Source organism: Solenopsis invicta, chromosome 1, assembly GCF_016802725.1.
Source record: "Solenopsis invicta isolate M01_SB chromosome 1, UNIL_Sinv_3.0, whole genome shotgun sequence".
Lineage (NCBI taxonomy): Eukaryota > Metazoa > Arthropoda > Insecta > Hymenoptera > Formicidae > Solenopsis > Solenopsis invicta.
The window spans coordinates 23,531,474-23,551,187 of record NC_052664.1 but is presented as its reverse complement, the minus strand read 5'-3'; the positions used below and the strand labels follow the sequence as shown (position 1 = coordinate 23,551,187).

Below are 19,714 nucleotides of genomic sequence, written 5' to 3'. Positions count from 1 at the left end.
CAAAATTCTGATTGGAAATCGTGACAAGTTTCTGGGCTTGCACCAGTAAAATAGAAAAATTTAGATTTTAGACAATATTTTAGAAAATTTAATTTTTCACTAATTGCTGTTTATATATTTCTATGTATTTCTTGCTGGTCCTTTGGGAATCAAAATGTAACTTTTCGAAAATTGTATTGACTTTGGATAAACAAAAAAATTTGCTTAATATTTTTTGTTTCTAAATTTACACACATCAACTGAAAGGAGAATATTGAAAATAAAATAAAATATAAAATTATTTTTTGAAATTAATAGTTAGAAAGAAAATAAACTGTATATACATATACAATATAAATGTTAAATTTGAAGAAAATACTTTGAGATTAATATTATATTTATACTTAAAAAATATTAAAATTAGCTTTGATTTTATTATAAATATTTATTAAGAATTAATTGGATTTATAAGAACTAACTCTAAATTTTTCATCATCGCAATTTGATATTTATTGACAAATTGAAGGGTACTAAGTTTTAATATATTCGCAACATGAATTTGTAATGTATGTATATGTATATATCACATCGATTATGCATGATATGTACAATTAATTATGTTACATTACATTTAACACTTTGGCATGCAAACATGCGCAAGAGTACTCGAAGTTTACTAACGTTCCACCGGCGAAATTTACAGTTCTGGAACACGTAAAGGCTCAACACGTATTAGCTCAATGATAATCTTCTGAACGCCAAATTAATGTTCTAAACGTAATCCTCCGAATTTAGTAATTGCCCATGTTTACGAACTGTATTATTATTGCTTTGAAATTGCAATAGCTGTGTCAGCTGCGTACCGAACTACAATGTATACGCTGCCTGAGGGAACGACGGTGTGTACTGTTCCTTTGTTTAATCATTTCTGCTTTATTAGATATTACATCGTGGGCACACGTATACCAATGATTAAGCAGCCCGATGATCAGTAGACTCAAAGGTACGAAAATCTGGCCGGGCTCGATGTTTGTTCGCCGACGCCGATATTAATTTTAGATGCACTAATGGGACTATGAGTATTTGTGTGCGCGTGCAACAACTTTGCAATATAATAACGTCGTTCGTTATGCGATGCATTGTGATAACAATGCATATATTACCATGTAACAATATCAGAATTTAATATATGGCCTCGTACTTTACGGTGCAATTATAATTTTATAATAATCTGCTTGTCTTTTACAATTATAGATTCGTTCGATATTTCTTTAATATCGTGCGATCTTTGTATTGCGAGTGCTTTGCTTTCGAGAAAGAAGAAAAAACATGTTATGATAAAAACAAGCTAAAACTCACATGAAAACAATTCAAATATCAAAGTTCGATAAATAAATTAACTGTTAAAATAATAATGAACTGTTGAGATAAAAATTCTCACGTAATAAAATAATTTATTTTATTTATCTATTTATTTATATTGACGAAAATAACATTTTGGATGCGTGTGTGTGTGTGTGTGTTTTCGCACATTAAGTATTAATAATATTTTTTATTATTTTTATTTATTATTTATATCTTCTACTGCACACTCACTGCTTTTTTACAATTCTACCTGTATTTTTTTACACGTAGGCAATAAAATATGAATAATTTAAAAATAATAAAATATTAATGTAAATAATAATAGCAACGCAACATAAGGTATAGATATGCATTTATTCACGATCAATCCTATGCGATACAAAGAACGATACATGAAAGAATTATAAAAGCTTAATTTATTACAAATCACACTTGGATCTTAAAATTGAGTGTTAGACTTGAGTATCATAGTAGGCGTCTCGTTTTTGCAACGACCCATTTTTTGGATTATTCTAAAACGAATCGTCAATGAAAGACGCGATCAGGAAACGAGGCAGAAATGCAGATGCACCGAGTAAAGGAGGGAGTAAGAGGGTAAGAGAGAATGGAGAGAGAATCATGTGATGGGGAATGCACCGTGGTACACCGTCGGCAGCGGCGGACGAGCTCTCTCGCTTGCTCGCGCGGGAATTTCACTAACCCGCGGGACACAAAGCGGAATGTAGTCACATCTGGCCCGCTCTCATGCGGCGGCGGATCTCGGTTTACGTTGGACGCCGGTGCGGGGACAGAAAATCACGATTGTCGGGTAGTCAGAGAGAGAAGACGCGATGAACGGGACGAAGTAGGGAGAAAGAGAAAGACAGCGAATATGTGTGTATGTATTCATGTGTTTGAGAGAGAGGGTATGCGTGGATGAGAATGAGAGGAGGGTGGTTCGAACGAGGGGAGAGAGAATGGATAATGATCCAACCGACATTAGTAGCAACCACCCTACTGGAGAGCATAGCCGACGAAAAGATAGAGAGAGAGAGAGGGAGGGAAGGAGGGTGGGAGGGAGAGAGGAAAGAAGGGAGGGATAAAAACAGAGAAAAAAGAGAAACACACAGGGAGAAAGACAAGTGGACGAGGGAGGGAAGCTAAGAGAGAAAAAGGGGCAGCGGTAAACGAAGGGGTGAAAGAACGTCGGCGCACCGCATGCATATTGAAGCGTCATTTCATGGTCACCGCATACTGGAAGTCCCCACTTGAGGGTGGGTTTGCAGGACATGCTGGTAACGACGCGACACGTATCAGCACGCGATCGTGTGGAACGTGTTCAAACGATTTGGCGTTTGACGAACGGTGGTTAAGAGAAAAGGAAAGAGAGAAAGAGAGAGAGAGAGAGAGAGAGAACATTATCACCTTTTGCACTCTATTACATTAGTTAGAAGAGTTATATAATTTTTATGTATTTCAAAGTGTTCGTAATTTCAGATAGGAACACGAGCGATCAGTGAACTCGTTTTCAATAAATAAAAAGCAGATGTGCGCCTACGTAATATTGGAAAAGTTGTGATTGAAAATTTTAATCGAATCTCTTTTCGTTAAATGCCCATATTTAATTTATAAAAATGCTGATGTTTATTTACTTCGAAACAATTACGAATGAACAGCCATATTTTTTATCACTGTTCCGCAAGATTACATATTTGTAAAGACACCATTCACGTGTCAAACATAGAAAGACTTGTCGAAAAGATCAATACCGCATGCATATTAAAAAGATTATCCTTTCTAATGATCATATTTGATATCGAAAATACAAAAGAAATCAAAGTTGACTTAATTATGTTATGACATAATGTTCGGCATTCTTACATACGTGCATCATGATATCGTAATACCGGGCAATCCTTGTGAATACCTAGCAATTCGCCTGTCGTGATGCGATAATAAGCAAGGGAGCTCTTTTTCCATACGAAAACAAGTTTCAACAGTTCGCGCGGTTATTATGCGCAGGTGAAGAATCGTGTTGCAATTTCAAGGAAAATGTTTACGAATGAATACACGTTCATTTATCGCTATCTCAAATCCGCGGAGACATATTTTTAATCGGCACATATCACCAAAATTAAAATTGTTAACATCAACGCTCTTTGAAATTACTAGACGCGTCAATTAATTTTGACTCGTTTTGCACCGCTGCTTTTTACGATGCACCAGGAGCACAAGCTAAACGAGAGATACGCGTGATGCACGTATAAATATAGATGCGTGCTGTATTTATAATGTAATTGCAGATAATTTTTAAACCGTAGTTTCTGATCGACGTATAAATTGTAACTGGAAGTATGCAGATGTCCATTGAATACGTTTGCTTTATTCTGTACGCGTAATAACGATCACAAAATTGTTCCAATAAATCCCCTCTAATTTCCATCCAATAACTTATGATAATACACGCAGTGAAATACCTGTTGCGAGATAATTGTTGTAAAGACTTTAACCTTTTCTTTTAATGAATACGTTTTGTACATCTTACATGGTGTTGGAATTATAGCACGTTTTACACGTCGATGTAAAAAAATTCTGCTATATATTCCAAGAAATTAAATGTTTAATGCAACATCACTGTGCTTCAGAATTCTTCTTTCCTTAAAAACTTTGAGATAAAGGACGGTCATAAAACGAAATTCATTTATTTATCCGCGATAATCTCATCATGTTTAAGCGTCGCGATAACAAATTACAATGTTGTAAGCTTCATTGAACGCGCTCAGCCGAACGTATTCGCATGTCGATTGATCCGTTATACATTCCGCCATATCAGCCGTCGTGAACACGTGTAATTCTCATTGATACTCTCCTAACTATAATCTCGCTGACAAATACGCACATACGTGAGACGTACGCGTCACATGGTAACAGAATGCGAGCATAATTGAAATTTTCGCGCGACGAAGCTCGTGATGACGCATGCGTTTCGTGACTCTGGTTTTCTCTCTCTCTCTTTTTTTTGCTTTTTCACACGATTGACAATTATAGGAAAAGAGAGAGGAAAGAGAGTGTCAAGGTATCCTCGTTTTGGTTGTAAAACAAGACGCGCCGTCTTCATTGATGATCACCGAATGCTCGTCTCGCGCTTCAGCATCACCGTCGCGATATTTTAGTCCAATTATCCAGCCTTCGTAGGATAATGTCGGCCGTGACTTCGCGTCAGGTGCACGTACTTGATGCACGACATTACCGCTCGTCTTATTATAATCGGCGACTTTGTTTATAGGGTTTCTTAATATTTATGGCGCGACGGGATATCGACGTTCCGGCTCGACCGTGCGCACGTTTACTCATACACAAACGCATATGCATGCGTATATATATATATATATATATGTATGTGCGTGGAGGCCATGGGCGATGCGAGAGCGTAGAACGCACCATGATCAAGTTGCTCTCGAGGCATTGTGGCAGACGCGCGTCGTAATCGATGAAATTTGCAACTCGAATTGGATCGAGAGAGTCGAGGAAGCGGATTTCGCGTTCGTCCGGGTAGCGTTTGATACAGGTTTAGTGTCGCTTTTGACGGTGTCTTTATTTCTTCAAAGAGAAACCGAAACGAGATTCGCGAAGACGACACGTAAAATAACTTCGAACGGAGAAAAGGGAGATTTACATGTCGCCCTCGAAAATCAATGTTGCATCTAATGAGAGCACTGTTTTTGTAACAGTTCTGTTACAGGCACTTTGACATTCTCTCTCTCTCTAATACTAAATCGTATCTTTCGTAATTATTCTACGATGAAATGCGGGGATTCATCTATTAGAAGTCGATTCCGTACATGACGCATTAAATTTTCAGACTTCGACGATCAACGACTGATAGAAATCTCTCTTTGTACGTATTGTTTAACGCGATTACGTCACGTTGTAGCGCACGTTAATTGTTGAAGAAGGGCTCACACAGGCGGCATTGTGTAACGTAACACGCAATCGGCAGTTCCCGATCGACGAAGAGAACAGAGAGAGCTGTGCATTCTAGTGTGTCGTCTAAGCCCGCGGTGGGCCGCGGCAACCTTATTTGCCGGTGGTATCCGATAAACGGTTACATCGTCAGTATCAGATTAAGATTCACTTTAGGCAGGCAGTTTATCTTTAGAGGTTGCACCTTCCGCCTCGGTTGATAATTCAATTCCCTCCGCGCTGGTAACTCTCCTTCGTTCGCCCATCCAGCCAGGCAACCAACCAGCCAGCCATCCGGTCGTCGTCTCTTCTAGGCTGGAGCTAGCGAGATTATACGAGAGAGAAACGGCAGTTTCGTAGTGCCTCCAAGGTGCATCGATTTCCTCACACCGCCCTCACCGCCAGCGCCACGGCAGCCGCCCCGTATCCGCGCATACATACCACCCCCGTCAGACAAAGAGACCTAGATAGACGGAAGCCTACCCCGTACGAATAGCAAGGAAGGAATGGAACGCCGGCGGCCATTTTGTAAGCTCTTCCCGGAGGAATCAATGTGACGTCGCCTGAGGGGCGCTTGCGCTGCGGGCGACCCTCCGCGTTCGTCCCTGCAATCCTTCCTCCTCCGATCAATTCCAACTTCGGTGCCTCTCCGACTCGATTCTCCCTCTCCTCGTCGACGATCTTTCTTCCCTCGTCGTCGAGGGGTCCATCTCATCTCTCTCTCTCTCTCTCTCTCTCTCTCTCTCTCTCTCTCTCTCGCGTCTCGTATATGCTTTTCCGCTTCTCTTTCTTTCCGCTCGACTCTCCCTTCCGCGCTCCGGTCTTACATCCTGCTCCTTTGTCCATATGTCCCATCGTCCCTTGTCTCGCCAGGATATCTCTCATCTTTTTACCTTTCTCCGTACGTACTTCAGTCCTCCTCCCCTCATTCTACCATCGTCCGCCTTCGACTCCCTATCTTTGATTCATTTGATTCAGAAACTTGTCAGGCACTACTTTGCATAGGAAACCGATTGAATGATGTATGAAGCAAGACGTCTTATTGTTAGAATCATCCAACTTTTTTTCCTTAGATATCATAGCATAAACTATCAAAAAATAAATTAGTAAATGAAGAAGGGCGTATGAGAATACAACAAAATCTATATTTTAATTTATATAATTAGTTCTATACATATGAAATTGTATTTACAATTATGTAAATGTGTTTTAGGTTTTCGCAATGGATTTTCAGCATTCGTGCGGTGTAACTAAAATATAAGAATTCTCCGTCAGTGTATTTCTCTTTCGGATACGCGAGTTTGTATATAGACGTGCGTCAAAAAATACAATACTTTTAGCCAAAGATGGCCGCGGTATCGAGACGCGAATACGATACGTCCATTTTATGGCTTTACATGTTTTGTAAAGCCATAAGAGGACGCCGCAGGTTCGCATAAATCGTAGTAGGGTACATAAATTGCTTTGGGGATAATTTCATTACTTCCTTTAATAACAGAAGTGTGAAAGAGTGGCGCGGCTCCTAGACGCGGATCGCCATAACAGAATTACTGATGAATTATTTGTTATTCGTCCCTATCGACCGTTCCAAAGCCCCTTTGTTACTCTTCCAAATATATTGTTCATTGATGAACGCTTCTTTGCACAAAAGAAGCTTTCTTCAAATGCTACAAGTTTTTTTTTCTGTGGAATTATCGTCGAAATTCTAAGTGATCGGCGCGACTGTGCCTAATAATTCGCCATAATTCGTCCAACAATCATTACCGTCACGATGACCGTGAAAAAGGCTGCGAGGCGGCGAGCGAGCAATAGAGAAAGAGAGAAGCTGTACTGCACTTCTTCTTTCGCGTCTTCGCAGGAGGGCGGAGGGACGGCGAGCGCGAGGAGCGTATGCGCGTCCGTTCGAGGGCAACTGAAATTTATAATGCCGGGTAATCGTAGCAGGGCGTGCACGCACCTGGGTACTAGGGTACCGGCACGTTATTATGATTAGCTACTTTCGGTCCGGTCCCGGGGAGCGCCGGAGATTCCGATCGGATACGCGATACGCGACGCACACCTCGGATTACGGCCGGAGAAGATGATCTTCCTGCGGACGCCCGAGGCCGTCGTCAGGTACCCTACACCCTTACCCACCTCCTACCAAGACATACTTCATTTATTATGACTGTGATCATCGATTATGCACCGACGTCTAACCCCTTCTCCTCCCCTCCGCGATCGACCGCCCCTTCTACGCTTTCATTCTTCGCAGCCCTTCGTCGTCGTCGTCGTCGTCGTCGTCGCTGTCGTCATCGTCGTCGTCGTCGTCGTCATCGTCGTCGACCTCGTCGTCTTCGTTCTTCCTCTCGTCGTTCTCGCACGCCTTTCTTCGTTCTTCGTGCTTCGAGAGGAAATCGCGAACAACGCATTATAGCAAAACGCATTATAGCAACTAGAGGATACACGAAGTGGATTACGCCGAAGGGAGGTAGGGCGCGGTGAACGTCGGCGCCTCTTCCTCTCCTCCTTTCCTTTTTTCCCTCCTTCCTCTCTCTTCTGATGAGGGTGTCTGCGGGAATCCGTTGCGAATTTTCGAGAGTGGATATCGCGACTTATCTTTTTCGCTGCGGCTTACCTCGGTGCTTACCTCGTGGATCACGAAGATTCGGCGTCCAGATTGCGTCGGACGTAACGACGAGCGGTGTTGCGCGCCCCTCCCATCTCCTCCTTCCACTTATGAATCCTGAATTCCAGAAATGACGCGATATCACTTCGATTATTTAACGTCAATCTCTGTCACGCAAGGAAGTAAATCAAATAGAGGGGACGAAGATGATTCATATTTTAAATTGAAAATCTCGGTCGTTTGCTCACGTCCGTTTACCCAGAATTTTTTTTTTTTATTGACTTTAATATTAATTTTTCTGCTCGCCGAAAACTTTATTTCACAGGACTCTGGATGATTTATCGCGATCGTCAAAACTTCCCGCGCAAAATGAAATGTTTCTTATTCGAAAGTAAGGCCTGGAATCTACTGTTTCACTAACTTCAGCATGATGCTGAATCCAGTAATTATTTGCAGCTTCAATTATTAGTTAGTTCCGCTGTCATTCGTACCGTTGATTCTTTTTCTCGTAACGTCTCGACGCGAATTATAACCTGTCTACGCACAATATCTTCCGCTTTCTTTTACCACGGCAATCTGTACACGCACCGGGTACGATGGCTCTCGACGCTTATCTTCACACTTGTATCTAACGATAAACCGCGCCCGATTTATCGGAATACGATAACGATCGCCGGAGAGAGACAGAGAGGGAAAGAGTTTAGAATGCCGTAGGCAAGACTAGGGGTTTCTCCTTGCACACGCGTATACGAGCGAGTGACGGCTACATATTTCTGATGAAAGCACTCAGCAAAATCTGCTCGATTCGTGTCTTGCGGTGCCAGCGCGGTTTATTTATTAACATATTTTATTTATATAACTTGCAATTTTTGTCAAGTTTTTTTTCTTCTCTTGAACGTTTAAAATATTCTTCTAATAATGTAAGTCGACTTTTTGTAAAAAATATAAAATGGATACTTGTATATTGTAAGTCATATTTTATTTTGGCAAAACGTAAACGCGTATATCTAAATTTGGATCTGATTTTTTACGCAATTCTTTCAAATTTTGCTCTTACACGACTTTTTTAACGCGTTTAATTTTTATTAGAATTTCGAAGAAGTATCCATAAAAAAAAAATTATATTTGACAAGTAATATATTTTAATTCAGCAACGATTACTCTCATTTTTACAGTTACACTTTCCGTCACGGTAAACTGTAGTTTGTATAATTTGACTAAGTTAACGTAGGCATGTCATAATAGACATCGATAGCGGAAATTTTCGATTAACTGCGCCCAGTGTATTTACCGAAACCGAGTTCGGCACACACGGCAACCGAACTGCCGGAATCGAAGTCGATATTTACCAAAACCGTATTTCAGTAGGTTTACATCGAAACTAGGTTCGGTAGTTACACAGCGTCACTCGATCGGGACGATCTTTGCGGGCGATTTGCATTGGAATTCGTATTAGCGTACCGTGCTATCATCGTGTATTTAGCAATGCACGATCTTAAATTTAATAAGCAATCGTGCGAAAATAAATACTGGGTGGCTGATACATATTTAGATAATTATGTAGAGCGGACGCGATCAAATTTGAATACGTGAATACGTGTGCTACATTTTTATAAAGGTGTCTACCCCTTTAAAGACACCGATTGTTCAAGTAATTTGAATTAATTTTCAAGCCTAATTTTAGATAAAATCAATTGATATTTTATATCATGCAATTGCAGAAGAAACGCGCGTTTTGCAGGTAAATGAATCACAATTAACGTTGCAATTATTTTATAACAGGACACATAAACTTCGAGTTTCTACTGCGATATTTTTGCATAATCGGCCTATGTTATTTCTCTCAAATACAACGTTTTCGCTTTGCAACTTTTTTTGCACATGAAGATATTTAATATTAATTTAGCACGCCCAACATAAATTCAACGAATTTATAAGCTTATTTCGTACACGGGATATTTGATTTTTGTCGTTTAACAATGTGAACGTATAGGAAATTGAGCAAATTTTGCGACTTGAAAATGCCCCAGCGTTACACGATCATCCATTGTTTGATCTTGTCCGAGTTTCTCAGAGAGCCAACTCTCTTATTTGCCATATACTCTCTCTCTCCCGAGAATAAAATCCTTCTACCAATATATACGATCTGTTTTGAGCTGCTCCGTTCGGAGCGGGGCTCCGGTCGATACCTCGCGATAGGCGCATCCTGTATACGTGCAGGACCGGTGGAAGCGCAACGCCGACTTCCACGGTGATTTACGACTGCCGCGCGCGCCGCGGGCCGACGTTTCTCCGGAGGCGGAGGAGCAAGAAGGAACAGCTCTCGAAAGAAGTCCATAACGCGGTGCGTGTAAACATCGCGGCGGATAAGTACCAATAGTTAGCGTGCTCGTTAAATATCGGCACTCACGCCCTCGTGCCATCCGCTCGCGCTTCGCCTCGCCTCGCGGATGACGTCCCTTTAATAGCCCGTAACGTTATCGCTACGTTAACCCCTCTGCACGCGCGTGCGTGAGGGTGTCAAGGGTCGTGTCTGTCTCATCGTTCGGGCTTTAAATGAAGACAGCGTTGCGTTCTTTGCGACTGAGATTTCTTTAAGCGCACAGAGTAGAAGTTATATGCAAAAATATATGCGAGTATCTTTATTAATTTTATTTCTTATATCAGCTGAAACTTTTGACAGTTTTGACTTAACCCTCGGAAGCTTTATTTGTACCAAATCTTGAATAATAAACAATTTTTTTTTTAAACACAATGATACAGGAATGTCAAATGTAAAAATATTTTTTTATAATTCTGTTTCTTTTATATCGCCTTTATTTCGAGTATAGATATCGCTGACGCGATTTTTCGATTGGCTGCACTTGGTCAGATCTATCGTTTATCTTGAAAAAAATGGCGACCCACATCGACCAGAGTGTATGATTTATGGCATCCGCGAATGCGGAAGCGGCATGAAGTGATAATGAATTGGCGTCCGCGAAACAACGCTTTGCAGAAATTATGCGATAACTCCCAGCGAGTATTGCGCTGACGTGAAATAATTCTGCGCATCGGGAAGGGATATAAATATGCGTAGTGTAAATTCGTAATAATTCACTTCTGGACCTTGTCACGATGATAAATACCCCGGGACCTAGAGAATATACGTTCTCGTCGACAATCTCTTTTCTATGCACGTGAGCGCGGTCTTGCACCTGGTGTGTGCACCCTCGTCGGTATCGATTACCCACAATAAACTTGCGCCATTTAACACTTCTGCACGTCGATATGATGTGCGGCCCCCACGGTCCTTACGGACGTAAGAATGCATTCGGTAAAATTACGACTATTCTGACAGCCGTAATTACGATGTTACGGGCGGGATATCTTCATAAGCCGCGCGGCGCGTGAAGAAACTGGTTTAGGAGTTTCGTAGGCGATGCGCACTTCGCATCTTTGCGTTCTATTTAACTTCGCGACGCGGCGTTAGCCAGCGCTGTTTACACTAACGCTTTATCGAAATTCATTATTCCGATATTGTTCCGTCGAAAAAAATAAAAGGAGGAATATATGTATCACTGAAATTAATAATTCATGTTACAATCGCGCTATATTTCTTGTAGTTTCGTACGTTTGACTGTGATATCTCAGAACAGGCAGTCTCTCTTTCTGTCGTTTTCAAATGTGGGGCTCTGTTACAACTTAAATAATTTTGTACACAAGTCACGACGTACGATAAGGAGTACGCGACACTCCCGAAATAACAATCATTTGCAGACAGTAAGATCTGTGCCGAAAGCTCTCGCGGAAGAGAGTTTCCCGTTGATTCACATTCGCTTCACCTTCGGGAAATTTCACGAGGCGAGATATTTGAACAGAGGTGGATATTTGGAGCAGAGGGCAGAAGAGAGCAAGGGAGGAATGGGGTGGGGTGGGGTGGGTGGAAGGGGTGAAGCGGCAAATATATAGTTTTTCTCCCCTTCTAAGAGGGAAGTTCTTAGAGGGACCCCTCGGCGAAAAGGGTTTCTAGCTCCTGGTGATTGGTGTAAGTTAGCCCTCTGGGCAGAGAAAACGGTTCCGCGGGCGCATGCGCGACGCCACGGGGATCCCCCTTTGCTTTAGGGTTAGCCGCGGTCCTCCCTGCGGCCAACAGCCCAGGATGACACGCCCCGGGCTACCAGATCAATAAGATCCCCCTTATACCTACCTACCAACCTACCTCTTTGGTTACGCCCTGAGATATACCGTCGTCGGTTTAAATTCGCGAGCAGGAACTATATGTATATACCGGCGCGCACCGCGCGTCCCGGAGCATGTCGGGTACTAAAACGAAACTGCGTCCCCGCGTCTCCGTCTTCCTCGACGATCGGCTTGTATAATATTATCTGGCGTATAAAGTAAGCGTGAAATCCCGGAACGACGGCTTAAAATATATTTCACGAGCCCCGGAAACGGCTGGAAGAATTTACACCCGGTTTTCTGTACTCTGATAAGTACTTTTTCCCCGAAAGTTGTCCTTCGAAATTCCTCAGCAACGTGTTCGTTCACACATGTTTAGTAACTGTGTAATAGATGGTATCAGCCATAAAAGAATACAGTAACATTTCTTGTAATTAATCCTAAAAACATATAGAGCGCGAAAGAGCAAAGAATGTAGCGTTGGTTGCGCAGTAAATAATTGAAACGGTATACTACGCATTTTGTCATTCGTGTAAACCACAATATATGCTATAAATGCAATATTTAATTAAGTTTATTGAAATATCTTGTTCTCTCTTTTTCGGTTCACATTCATTTCGATGAGGCGAAACAACTCGATCCCGAATTTTCGGGTTCTTCCGCGTGACAACAACAATACGCTTATTATTCGCGATTTGCGATGCGTAACATTTTCCATGTCAGTTGCTACTCATATACAGTCATATACTCTTGGGGAATACGATACGGTACTCGCAGAAAATATACCGCGGGTTTGTTTGTGACCCATTAAACGCGAACAACAATTTTCCATCGCGCATAGTGCATTCGCGAAAATACACGAACTGCATTACATAGATGCGATACGTTACAAACAAAGTCTCTGCAAATGGGTGTACGCGAGAAGCGTAGCGGGAGAAAAAAATTGCAAGCCCGGGTCGCGCGATAGCGGGTGCGCAATTGAAAAGCCGCAGAGATGAAGTATCGCAAAAGTAATTACAATCGGTCGGTCGGACGCGGAGTAAGGGAGAGAGAGAGAGAGAGAGAGGGCGGAAGGGAGAGAGGGACGGAGAGTGAGTGCACGCGTCGAAAAAAATGATCGCAAAAAGATGACCACACGTCGGACCGCAACGATGACCGTATCTCGTTAAAAGGCCTCCCTTCCAATTTCGCCAGGTCGATCTGAAATTTTTCTTGCTAAGCTCGCGTGCATGCCCTGGGCTGTCACGATTCGGACCTAACTGCCGCGTTCGTATAACCGATTCAGGAATTCCTCGTAAGGTAATTTTACATCTTCGGAATTCCTGCTGCTCCTCGTACGCATACCATTTGTATCGCGAGTCACTCGGGCCTGTAAAGAGCGCGTCTTAATCTTCCTTACGTGTCTATGAAATGACGAGACCCGATCGCATAAGAATTACGCGATGCGCTGTTGGCGTGAAATACGAATAAAAGCAGCAGGCAGACTTGAGCGGAAGACTGATATTAGAGGCTGTTTTTACAGTTACCGTTTCGAAGCGAGATACAGAGTGGCAAATCAAGATGTTCTGATCAGTATCTATAATTGTTCCGACTGTGTCTATAATTTTCATATTTCTGACGACTTGTTTATCACAGATATCACAAAAAGCAGGATCGAGTGAAGACTGCATCAACTTTAATTTTAAATGATTCTCAAAGTACCCATGTGTAATGTAGTATACTGTATTATAGTTTACATTTATGGAAAAAAATTATGACAAAAAAAATTTTAATTAAAAAATGAGAAACTTAAAAAAAAATTATAAGTAGACCTTAATTTTAAAATAATTTATTAATATATTAGAATGTGATTATTGTCTTTATTAGTAAAAATATAAACAAGAGTTAATTTGTGAAAAATATTATGAGACAGAGGAAAATGTTCTTTATTAAAACAAAAATTTACGAATTATTCGCAAATTCAGTTATCATTTTTCATTCTCGTAAAAAATAGACCAGGACTGTTCTAATAGTGGGAAGAGCCCTAATTCTTCGGGGGTCTGACGGGGTTAATTAAAAGCACAAAAAGAAGTTGTCCGGAGCGTCTTCATCAACGTCATCGCGCGTCTAGGACGCCAAAGGCTTAGGCCAAAAGTTAAAAACGAAAAGGGCACGTCCTACGGGACTACCGAAAGAATTCCATTCATTCGTGCATTGCTCAGGTAGCTAATAAAAAATCCACCCTCAGTAACAGCCCTCGGCTTCAACCGGGTCGTCGACCAGAATGATGGTCTGATCACATTCGGTGTGTTTGCGTGGTCAGCGCGTACATTGAAGCTATGCGGTTGAGTAATTAGTGAAACGATGCGAGAACTGCTTTCCGGAAATATCGATGCGACAAATTTATTGCCATATTAATGTTATCGCATCTTTTATAGTAACGTAGCCTAGCGTGTTTTTTTTTTTCAACGTAATTTAACCCACAGTCATTTGTCTTCCAAAGTCATTAGTCATGATAAAAAGGACATTGTATTACAAGCTTTGATATGTTGCTATTGAAAAAATTAAAATAGTTATTAATTACTATTACTTAACACGATAAAATAACATAATTATATTGTAATGGTGTTTTTTGTGCGTCCCGTGCTTAAAAAGTCTTCTCAAGGAACAACATTTATAGTAATTTTGCGATAATAGATTAAATTTGTGTTTAATGTATTTATTTTATATTTAATGCGTTTATCGCCTGTTGTCGATTTTCATATTCATATGATATTATCTAGAAAAGTATACGTTCGTGCATAAGATTATTCTGTTTAAGCAATTTTGCAAAGAGCATTAAATCCGCCTAAGAAATCTAAAAGAGAATACAGTAATGAAATTCAAGAAGAAGCTTGAGTAGAAATTTCTTTATTCAGAAGATCAAGTCTTTACAATCAAGTCTTTACAATTATTATCTGGCAGGATTATTCTACGCGAGGCAAGATATCGGAGATGGAAAATAATGTTCATATATATTAGCGCATTAATAGGCTAAAACTGCGTTCATATGTATCACGTTAAAAGAAATAACGCTATGCGCGTGCAATATAATCATAATCGATCGCGTCGAGGTTCACGTATAAAACTTGAGGAGGAAACGCTGATCTTTCATGCTACAATACATGTTTTATTGATGAGATTAGCGAAGAAAAGTTTAATATTACGGCGGTAATAGATCGAAATTCCGATCGTACGTCGAAATTTCATCGCGATCGCGATCGCGCAGCGAGATCTCCTCGCGAATCGACCGGCGATCGCGATGCAGGCGGGGCGCGCGGGGCAGATGCCCGCGATAGCCCATCCTTTAGACGACCCATCCTTTATTCGAGAAATAAAATCTCCACGACATTATCCGGCGGTTTATACGCGAGAGTTGCCGCGCGCAAGCTGGTGCTGGGCGCGCGGGCCAATCCCGGCCGATCTGGGCGTCCCGTTCCTCGCGTCCAGAGCGATTCTATTGGGCCCAGACCGGCGACGGCCAGCCAATGCAGTCGAGGCGGGAAGTAAACCGGGCCTTCAGGCCCGTCCCAGCTCCTACCCAGGCCGCTCCGCTGGCGCGTCTATCTGGTAGCTAAGGCCCCGCGGGCGCAGTAACCCTCGAGTCCTCCTGCGTGTACGACGGTTTAAGGCGAATACCTATACAAAGGTCGAGATATCGGAAAACAATATCCGCGCGCGGTGCTGGTAACTCGATATATCTCGGGCTCGCCCATCCTACCCATCTCTCTCTCTTTTTCTCTTTCTGCTCTTTATTCTTTCCCTCTCTCGTCTTTCCCTTGTTGCGCGTACCTGCTCTCATTACTTCATCTCCCTTCTCGTCCTTTACCGGCGAACGGTCGGTCACCGAGCCCGGGGGTGCTCGGAGCATCCCGATAGTTGACCAAAACCGCGAATTTACACAGAGACCAAGAATCGACACCCGCCGCCGAGTTACGAGATCTGTGCGCAGTGATCGGGTTCCGGTTCCACGTGCTACATCGTTTTCAGCGGACCTAATCCGCCCTCGTTTTCGAGGGAAACTACGTGGCGTGCGATTGTGACGGTTCTTCACGGTATAGGATGCTGGACCGATCTGGGATGTTGCTGTTTCGTCGTCGGTGAGCACCGAACGCGAGGTCCCAATGACTCGCCGCATCTCACGTCAGTGTCGAGTACTTGTTGGATTCTGAGAGTGGTGCATGTACAGTGGTGTCATCGAGTGCTTTCGCGGCGGACAGCTCTCGCGCCTCGGGCGATCGTAGAAGATTCATAGCGGGTAGATCGAAATCGCGTACGTGGACCAGGTGGATCAGGTGGGTCGATCGTGGATCGGTTTGATTTATCGTAGACGTTCCTCATACGAAGCGACCGAATGCCGAACCTAGACTACTACAACACCGCGAGAATGCATCAAATGGTAAACTCTTTTCAAAATATACTTTAGCCGTTAGCTGTACCGAGTATTCGTAACGATTGCGGAAAATGTGGCGAATAAATGTATAGAATTATTGTGATCAATGCTGAAAGAAAAAATCTTAGATCTTTGATAGTCTGAGACTGATTTACAATATAGATAAATTCAAAGCTTATTTCATAATTGTTAATATCATAACGTGGTGAATGAAACTAAAGAGGCTGCGTTCCAATATGTAACATACTGTCGGTACTAAAGCTTCTTCAGTACTGACGGCAATGAATTTTGGAATACAGTTGTGTATATTTCAGTTTGCAATTTATAATCAATGTTCAATCCAATGTTCTTTAATCTGGAGACTTTTTTACGCGCTGCTTACGTCGAATGTGAGAACGGAACTCCAGTTTTAAGATAAAATCTTTCTGCACCTGACATCAAGTCACTCCAATCGTGTCTAATGACCGAGGCGCACTTAGAGATAGCGTTGAATCATATGGAGTCCACCTACAAGATAGTTGGCACTATCTTAAATCTAAAACGTATGTACACCCGGTCGCGGATAATGAACGGCTAACAGTGACGTTGCGTCACGCAATTCGTCACGCGCCCTGAGGACGCGTTTAAGTGAAATAGATACGTCAGAGTCCTTAAGGAATATAAGTTCATAAAATTGAGCGGTAAATCATTGGAGATTTCTTTGGGACGTACCACGCGCACGCTAGCATACTCGCCGCCTTAATGACAGGCTTTAAGAGCGACTCGTAAAATCTTGGCACAATGGAATTATTCCGCAATATTCCGCTGTGTTGTGCGCGGTGTTCTCGCGTTTGCTCTGTATGCGATTGTTGGCGGACGCAAGTGGTTAATCCTGCGCGTCCCGACATACGCGACTCCTAGAAATTAAATTTATACTATATGGAATTTATACTATATGGAAGGGATTTTTTTCTATCCGCAATTGATGTAGCAGAACATTAGATTTTATTCCGAATATGCGATTTTTGCTTTTTTCTATAAGCAAAAATTTTTTTAAAGTAACAAATGGCGAGCAGAACGACTTTGACATAATAAAAATGATGGCTACAGTTCGTGATTTTCGAACTATTGTGTGCCATATGCATTTATAATTCATATAGTCTTCGAGAAAGAAAATTGCACAATTTGGTGAATTAACAAGTTCTTTGAATGCTTTGGGAAAACGTTAAAAGTGGACAGATAGAATTTAAAAATTAGCTTAAATTTCATGAGTTAAGCAGCATTTATTTATTTGATAACCAAAAGCATATAAATCGTCAAATTAACAGAAAGAATTATTTTTTTAATGTATTTTATAATAATAAGAGGAAAGCGGGATGCACGTACGCGCGCGTGCTCATACACATATTATTAGTACTACATAACTAATCTGTTTTAATCTTGATTTATTCCGAGAAACAAGTATATACTAAGAAGGAATTTTTCTTCTCTTTGTTCATTTGCAGGACATTACTTAATCATTTTTTATTTAACACTAATTGTATCTTTTATTACATGTGTAACTCCAATTGTGTATTAAATCTTATTGTAAATATGGAAGCAAAATAGGTCCGCGCTCCCAGTTGAAGTTAAATGTTTGATATCAAATTAACGAGTCCGATCGACTAGCGGCTTCAATATTGACAAAGCGAAATGTAATGCTATTACCACAAACCAGCCATTAAATGCTGTAAATTTAACAAATTTACTTTGGCTGTCGTAATATTGCGAAGCGATTCTACAAGCGCGTACTTACGATCCTTCGGGTGCACTTTAACAAATAAGTAGTTTGCTACCCGCCAAGAAGAGAAACACGTTTCTTTGAAGGAAAATGTAATCAAAATAACAAAAATATATAGAAACACAAATATAGATATATAGAAACTTCTATTGTCAATAGGAAAGTTCCCATTGACACTTAGCTACTGAAATATTCACAAAAGTTAACAATTTGCAATATTCACCAGTTACTGCATTCCTTCGTGAAAAAAAACGACTTCAAATTCATCAAAATATCATCAAATAGATTCAAGAGGTACATTTTAAACATATTTTTATTTTACGCTGTGTTTTTTGCAATAAGCAAATTATATTATTTTTTTCCGAGCAAACCTTTACGTTGAATATATTAAAATTATTCGTCGGACATGGCGCACATGCACGCATACATGCATAATCTTGTAATTGAATTTATTAGCGTGCATACTTCGCATTGGTTACGATTCAAAGCTGCAAGTCGAGGCGGAGTTCTTATTAGGTTGTTAATCGTCACACGTCCGCGGGCGGAGGTGTAGACGCGCCTGCAACATTTCCGCTGTTCCTGTTAGCGCCCTCGATGCTTTACGATCGCCAATTACTTCGGCGTGCATCGTAGCCAGAACCGCGTGCGCGCGCGCGTGTACACGCGCACGCACGGGTATCCGCGTCCACCGCATGCTTCCACGGGATTGGCCAAAATCGGAGAACGTGAGACGCGGCGGCAGGTGATGCTCCGCAGAAAGATCGCACGAAAGGTGCGGAATGTAATACTCTATGCGGTTTCGGAATTCAAATAAGTTCGAAAAGAAGAGGATAGAAGATCGACCGCCAATTAATCCAGTTTGATACATCCCCATAAATTTTCACCGCGACTAAGCCGATAATTCTTTCGCCGCTTAACAGGACGCATTCTTTCGTTTTCCTTTTTAAAATCTTTGTTTCAACGGGAAATCTTCTGTCAGCAATTAGGGAAGGAAGGAAGCATAAGACGCGTACAATATTGTGCCGATTAATAACACGCTCAAGACTGTATAACTGTATAAAATTGAAACGTGAAATATCTAACGCTCGTATGGGCTCAATTGCATGCTTGCTGCAATTGAATCAACACGCGACGGCTCGCATCTAAACGTAGATATTGCACGCACGTACAATACATATAACTTTTGTATCGTGTGCATTCGGAAGTATAGACGACGGGAACCGTAGTACACCACAGGCACATAACTCCTCTTAGCTGACGTTTCAATCAACCGCGCCTCGTCCTTTGCTCCCCCAAGCTTTGTTGAACGCAGCATTTTTCTTTACGGCTAACTACGGCTTTGCTGCTCTTCGAAGACGTCGTTCTTTAAATAACATTTTCTCTAAAAAGGATAATGACGCTTCCTAATTAACTATATAATGGAAGAAACAGGCTAATCTTTTTCAAGCCACGATAAGCAGATAGACCGAAAGATAAAGATTGTTAGAAG

The 19,714-nt window shown here is 41.5% G+C and overlaps 1 protein-coding gene across 7 annotated transcripts in view; it reads left to right on the top strand.

The window, feature by feature from the left end:
- LOC105193269 (transcription factor AP-2-epsilon) overlaps positions 1-19,714 on the top strand; it is a 221,196-nt gene that overhangs the window by 60,061 nt on the left and 141,421 nt on the right. Inside the window, exon 1 of one of the 7 annotated variants that reach the window (XM_039447120.1) lies at positions 16,318-16,472. The exons of 5 other annotated variants lie outside the window; for them this stretch is intronic. In XM_039447120.1, coding sequence (XP_039303054.1) covers positions 16,428-16,472 — 45 coding nt within the window. In that variant the 5' untranslated portion in view covers positions 16,318-16,427. Of the gene's footprint in view, positions 1-16,317; positions 16,473-19,714 lie in introns of those variants that run through there. One more of the 7 variants, XM_039447114.1, reaches the window with a different exon arrangement.